General features: G+C 40.4%; 1 protein-coding gene across 1 annotated transcript in view; it reads left to right on the forward strand.

Annotated features, from left to right (window-relative positions):
* The window catches only part of CATSPERB (cation channel sperm associated auxiliary subunit beta), a 153,748-nt gene that overhangs the window by 41,056 nt on the left and 105,245 nt on the right, over positions 1-7,447 (forward strand). The window contains exons 12-13 of the mRNA XM_013003687.1: positions 402-559; positions 1,368-1,518. Coding sequence (XP_012859141.1) covers positions 402-559; positions 1,368-1,518 — 309 coding nt within the window. The remainder of the gene's footprint in view (positions 1-401; positions 560-1,367; positions 1,519-7,447) is intronic.

Here is a 7,447-nt window from a genome sequence, read left to right on the forward strand (position 1 = left end):
TGCACACACGAGGCTGTTGGAAATACCATGACTTGGGTGCCCCAAGTCCTCAAAGGGACATCTTTGCTCGCTAGCATTTTCAAGAGGCCTTTTGCAACAGATTTGCCTAGTGCAGTAAGTCATTTGATCTTTTGACTGCTTCGTCCATGGATGCCCATGATGGATTTAAGTAAAATGAAATCCTTGAAATTTTCCGTCTTTTTTCTATTTATCATGCTATTGCTTATTGGTCCAGTTGGGAGGATTTTGTTTTCTTTAGGTTGGATTGGATTTCATCAGAGTTGCCTAACCATGTTAAGTCTGCACTTGCACAGTGCTTCTAAAAACATCACTTATACCAGAAAGAAATGTGTTGTATTCTTTTGCAGAGTGGCATTTAATCTTCCTTTTTCTTTTGGTAGGCGAGCGTTTGTTTTTACAGTGATGAACCATTCATTGATTGGCTTCCTTGCATACCTCATTCTAAAAGAACAAGAAGTGTTTCCTCGGAGATTATAACCTTTCTCGTTGACTTAGAGCGTAAAAATGGAGTTTACTTCCTCTCTTCCAAGGTAGGCCTGCTATTCCTGAGAGGACTGCTCTTGATCCCAAGTCCTACCAAAAAGAAAATTCACCTTTGCAAAAGCTGTTGCCACATTTTGGTTGTCTCTGGCAACAGAGTCTGATAAAGTTGACTTTAGCAAAATTGTTTATGGTTAGTAATAAAAGGTAGGACCCTTTTCAGGTTTCTTGCCTCTGACCCTCTGCCCTTTAGTTTGATGCTGGTGGAAAATAGGGTGCTGCACGCATCATGACTCTCCTTGGCTGATGCTCCAGGAGAAAATGAGTGCAGTTTGGTCTGTACATAGTTAAGGTTCAATAAAATGGTTAGTTTAAGTGAACAGCAATTGAAACGAATAATTGTTGGTCTCTTTTTCTATTCCAAAGACTCTAAACAATAGCTGGGAATTAGAATTCATCTTAGAGCCATCCCCAAAATACATTAAGATTAGCCCCTACACCCAAGATTACATATGATCCAGTAAAAACAGGGTAAGGCCCGGGTACTCCCATTTTTAAGAAGTCGTTCAGCAGGACAGTAATAAGCACGGATATTGGAGTCTGTGTGCCAAGTGCAAATGATGGCTCCCTGTTAAGTCTGCCAGTGTTCCTTAGTATGGAACTATGTGCAAAGCATTTAGTCTCTTGGACTTCACTTCCATCTTCCATAAAATAAGTGTAGGGGAGAGGGGCAGAGGAAGAAGGTATCGATGTTGGCTGATCTCTTCTTAATCAAAACCCAAGTCATTGGAAACTCTAAAAATTATAACTAGAATACGGGGAAAATTTGTATGATCTAATCATGCATTCTGTATCTGTTTCTAGAGAAAGACCTTTGTCTCTGTGAACACGGTAACAAATAATCTGCCAAGCATGCGGAGAAAATTCCCGGCTTTCTACTTTCCTTCATCATTCTCTGATCCCATGGGATTAGTCTTCCATCCACGAAGTAATTTTATATATGCTTACGGTAATCAGGTAGGTACCCATGAAACCTCTTATTCTGGAATAGATATAAATCACTCATTTGCTCAATGCTGGGAAGTTCTACCAATGATCTTTTCGATTATCCAGTTGGTCTTGAGAGGAAAGACCATGAATATTCATTGACTATTTCTTTTGTTCCAAACTTAGTAGCCCCCGTCTGTACCTTTGCAGTTAGTTACCTAGCTGATGAAGACGAGCCATGGGCACAATTGCCTTGAACTTGATCAACTTGATCATGTTTCTTTCCAACTCTAAGTAAAGTAGGTTTTACCAATAGCCCTTTAAAACTTATCACTAATGTCTTCAGCGCTTCATGTTTGCCTTTCCCTATTTGGCTTCATCACCTCTGGCTTCTCAGCACTGAAGTTCTTTAAGCACCTTCTAGAACTATCCTTCATTGTCTGGACTCACGTTCAGTCCGTCAGTTCTGGGTTAATCAAGTGAAAGCATAGTAGAGCAGTGGGTGTACCATCTACGGAACATCAGGCGGTTGAAAGGTAAGGAGGACCAAGAAGGAAACTTGAGAACTGACAATGAAGTCACTAGATAGGCACTCAATTCCCTTTCTCAGTAATGTGTCTCAAATGCCACTAGGCCAAGCCCCAAACTACTGCTGTTGGGTTATCCCATGTGCTACAGAACCACAGGCTAGTACTTGGCTGTACAGAAGCAGGTTGTCACGATTTTTCTTTGGTGCTATGGCTGGGTGGGGTCAGACCACCAACATTTAGGTTAGTAGCCAACTGTAAACCACTTGTGCCACCCAGAAACCTTTTCAAACACCTATAGAGTCCATGCAAAATGAAGGTATTTTTAAAGCCCTTTTTTCCCCCCGGTCTTTTTGAACCTCCCAAACTTCTTTTAGTGTACGCCCTGATTGTTCAAACCTCTAATATCCCTTTTTTGCCCCTGAAAGGGTGTCACCTCTGGAATGGGCGCCACAACTTCTATTCTGTGTTATTGGTGGAGAAAATAACAGGAAACCATCTAAATGAAATTCCTGGCCTTGAGCTTCTCCAAGGGCCCACCTCGTGCTGCTTTTCCCTCGATCCCTCCCACTGCAGTCGAGCCCTGCGGCATTAGTTAGCCTGTTGCTCTCCTTTTGGCTAAAGGGGCTCATTCATTATCTTCTGTTGTGGAATTCCTAGGGCCAGCCCACCAACCATTGTATGTCAGGAAAATGAGGTTATCCTCTATTTGTAAAGACTTACAACCTCAGAAACCCCATACAGGGTTGTCTTGAGTCAGAATTAACTCTATGGCAGTAGTTTTAGGGCTTTGTCTGTTTGTCTAAATCTTAGAAACTCATGGCGGCTCAAGGAGCTATTCTGATTGGTTGTGGAAGCTACAAAATATGTAGATTAGACATTTTTTTCAGTATGTGCTCAGCCTCAAAATTATTTTGGGGTGTTTTGACTATGGACAGCCAAGTAACTGGAATGGAAGTTCAAGGGCATCTTCCAAAGCTAAATTGAGAAATGGGATTAACAATTAAACAGAAGTTTAGGATGGCCAAGGAATTGGAACAACCCATATGGGAACAGATGATGTGTAGCTAAAAGAGTGAATCATTTTGAGGTTACAAAATAGCGCTCAGTTAAGTGAGAACATAAACTATGGTGAGAACCATATTGTGTATATTTCAGAGATGAGCAAGTCTATCAAGCAACATCTAAGGCAGTGTTCTGATCAGAATACTCAGAGATTGGGAGTAAACAATGCTGATGCATTACTCCCTGGGGCTCAGGGTTTATATTTGATGTCAGCTTTCAACATTTTCCTAAATATTTCAAGTATTTGTGATAAAGGGCCAGGAGAAGTTGCATTATTTACGTTCAGTGATTTCAGAGTGGCCAAACAAGAGCTGAGTTGTGGCAGAGGACAGAAATAGCGGCCAAGAACACCACTGCTAGGGCCTTTTTGATATCGTGAGATTGGTGGTTTAAATCCATCAGCCTCACTGTAGCAGAAAGATAAGACTTGTCTGCTCCCATAAAGATTTACAGTCTGGGCAACCCTATATAGGGCCGCTATGAGTTGGAATTGACTTATGACGATGGGTTTGGTCACTGTGTTCAAAATCAGTCTGTTAGTACCCTAAAGCAACATGTATCTTTCATTGCTTATAAGGCAGGTGTAGCCAGCTATGGTCCATCCACAGGTCAAATCCAGTCTGTGGTCTATTTTTTATAAATAAAGTTTTATCAGCCACTTCTATTTATTTACATATTGTTATGGCTGCTTTCATGCTAAAACAGACAGGGTTGGATAGTTGCAACAGAAACTGCATGACCTATAAAGCCTGAAGTGCTCACTACCTGACCTCTGGTGGTGGGTTGGCTAAGCATGTAGGCCTCATGTCTTTTTCTTTTTTTCTCTCTCTATCATATGGTTAGTTCAACTAGAATTGTTCAGTGTCTCAACACAAGAAGAAGTGAGGCTTGGGCTTGGGCCTAGCATACTATTGCTTCCCCCACATTTTGGGGGGCAAATCAAGTCACAAGACCAACCCACATTCAAGGATTATGTGTTAGTCTGGGTAGACTAGAGAAACAAATTCATAGACACTCATATATGTATAAGATAGAACTCTATATAAAAGAGCTTTGTTGTATATTGAAAAAACATCACAGCCCAGGCCATATCGAGTCCATAAGTTCTACATTAGCCCATATGTCCGATACTAGTCCATAAATTCCTATTTAGACTTACCCAGCACATGCAATGATGCCGAATGCAGGAAGATCACAGGCCAATGGGTAGAAGTCTTGTGGATCCAATGGCAGTGGAAGCATCTCAACACTGGCACAGGTCTCCACGGGTCTCCTCCAGCTCTCTGAATGTCTCCACAGCAGGAAAGGGAAGGCAGAGAGACTGGGTCTGGCCTCCAGTGAGCTATGTATGTTCTTCCCACCTTCAAATGAGGTCTTTAAGCTGTGACGACTGACAGGCTAGACTCCACCCCTTCGCTCAAGTTGACAGTAGATTATGTAACTGCCACAGATTACCACCTCTTGATGGAAGTATGAGGGCACTTCCCAGGGTTCTTGGAAAAATGGAATTTAAAACCAATAACATTTTCTATGAACTTTTGAAGCCCCCTTTCATATAGGGAAGGATGGGTAATTGGAAAACTTTTTTTGTAATGAATCTACCACAGAGGACTTTTAGAACACTGGTAATATTTTATTTCTTGATCTGGTCGCAGAAGTGAGTATCTCAAAAATTCAAACCAAACTCCCGGGCACTGAGTCGATTCTGATGCATAGAGACCCTACAGGACAAAGTAGGATTTCTGAGACTATAAATCTAAAGTCATAGAACATTTCCTCCTTCTCCCACGGGGAGGCTGGTGGTTTTGAACTACTGACCTTGCAATTAGCAGCCCCACTGGTAACCCACTACACCACCAGGGTCTGCTTTGAAATAATTCATTGGCCTGTGCACATGTTATTTGCACACTTTTTTAAAAATCATTTTATTGGGGCTCATACAATTAATCACAATACATAGATCAATTGTGTAAAGCACATCTATACATTTGTTGCCCTCATCATCCCCAAAATTCGCTTTCCTCTTGGGTTCCCGGAATCAGCTCATTTTCCTTCTTTCCTCTCCCCATCCCTCCCCCCTCCCCCATGAACCCTTAATAATTTATAAATTATTATTAGATCTTATCTTACACTGCCAGGCTTCTCCCTTCACCCACCCCTCTGCTTATTTGCACACTTTTTATGTTTGGTGAACTTCAATAAAAACTTGCCTTTAAAAAGCAGACTCAGAGAGAAACAACTTGATGATGCTGTTACAACTTCCAAAATCGTGTTGCAGAAATATAAAACCCTCAGTGAGGCTCTAGAGTGAGGTTCAAATATGTGTCCTATCAGGTTTACAAAAGTAGATTGTTAATGGTAGCAATGAGGACTATATAACACCACTCCAGGGGAACAGACAACGGGGAGTAATAATAATAATATTTAATATAATAACTAGGGTGGGGTAGGGCTGAGATAAAAGGGAGCTGATACCAAAGAGTGCAAGACAAAAGAAAATGTTCTGAAAATGGTGGTGGCAACAATTGTACAATCATGCTCGATCTAACTGAACTATGGATTGTTATAATAGCTGAGCTCCCAATAAAATGGGAGGGGGGACAAAAATAGATTGTTTTGAATTTCTATAAACTCCGCCAGAGAATAAAAAAAGATGGGACTCTTTCCAATTCTGTTTATGAGGAGAGCATGACTTTTATAAGAAAACTAGCAAAGGCCTGTACAAGGGAAAAAGTCATCGGCTGGTTTCACTTTTGGCCAAAGATAGAAAATGTCAGGCGATTGACTCCAATGACATGTGAAGAGCTACAAGCATAACCAATTCAGGCTTACCTCAGGACTAAAGGATGGTTTGTTATCATAAAATCTGAGTATATATAATTCCCTTCATGGACAGATTAAAATGACAAGTGTGTCTATTTTTAATAGATACATTTAAAGTATTTGGTAAAATTTAGTACCTTTCATAATAATACCCCCCAAAATAGAATCTTCTGATGAACAGAAAAATATCACAGTCTCACTGGTGTAAAGGGTAATTAACTACTTCCAAAACCAGGCATCATATATAGGGAATTTAGCACATGTTCTTGGGAAGGAAGCTATACTCACTAATATGCCACCAAGATGGTGCTAAGTACATTTTCTTGAAATCAAGAAAATTTAAAGAAATGTTTTCTGCTGTTATTTCTATTTATTATTTCACTGTAAGGTATAGCCAGTACAGTAAGCAAAGAAAATAAAGACATGAGTGTTGGAATGGAGGAAATAAAATTCTACTGATCTTCAAAAAAATAGTATTGTCTCGCTAGCAAATCCGAAAGATGCATGCACATTACTCTAATGAGTAGAAGAGTGAAGTAAGGTGAATGGCAAGGCAAATTGCATTTCCATACATGACCAGTTACAAACTTTAATGCATGACTTTTAAGACACCTTTTACAATAGAAATACATAGCTATAAAGCTCTTATGAATAATCTAAAGAAAGTTTTTTAAGAACTAAATGTAGAAAATTATAAACTTTACCGAGAAACAGCTAACATGGGCTGATCTATACATTTCAATTTTTCACTCAAATTAATTGAGAGATCTAATTACAATCATAATCAAAACCCCAACAATATTTCTTATGTTGCTTAAATGGACTCTAACAATGCATATGGGAAAACAGAAAAAACAAGTAGAGTCAACACATGTTGATTAGAAGATTAAGGAGGAAGGATGTATACTATATAAATGTTTATTGGTACATCTACAGTAATTATCATCATGATAATTGACCAGCAGAATAAGAGAAAGCTCACAAGCAGACCCATTCATTACTAGAATGTTGATTGCGTTAGTCTGGGTTGTCTACAGAGACAAATCCAGTGACACTCATTATATAAGAAAAAGCTTCAATATCAAGAAGCAGTTATATATCCTGAAGGCAACCCAGCCCAGTCCACCTCAAGTCCCTAAGACTGATGCTCGTCCATCCATAAGTCCTTCTTCTGACTCACAGACTCCCATGCTGGTGACACAGAAAGGTGTACAAGCAAGAAGATCATAGACCGGTGGGTGCAGAGTCCTGTGGATCCTAGGTCAGTGGGTACATGACAGGGCCCTAGCAGCTCTCAGGATCAGGTGGCCCACATGAGCACCCTGGAGGCAGAGAATCCCAGCAGGCAGAAAGGCAGAGGGGTAGAGAAAGAACAGTTCCCAGTGTCTCTAACTCTTACACCAAAAGTCTTAAGATACCAAGAAGGTGTTATCATGCTGCAACCTGATTGACAGGTTGAACTCCGCCCCTAGCCAGAAGTGTCTAGTTGACCTAAAATCATCTAACTGCCACATTGATGGAAGCCAAATGGGCACTGTAGATGT

This window comes from Echinops telfairi, unplaced genomic scaffold (genome assembly GCF_000313985.2).
Source record: "Echinops telfairi isolate 266 unplaced genomic scaffold, ASM31398v2 ScPeMD7_18;HRSCAF=68, whole genome shotgun sequence".
NCBI lineage: Eukaryota > Metazoa > Chordata > Mammalia > Afrosoricida > Tenrecidae > Echinops > Echinops telfairi.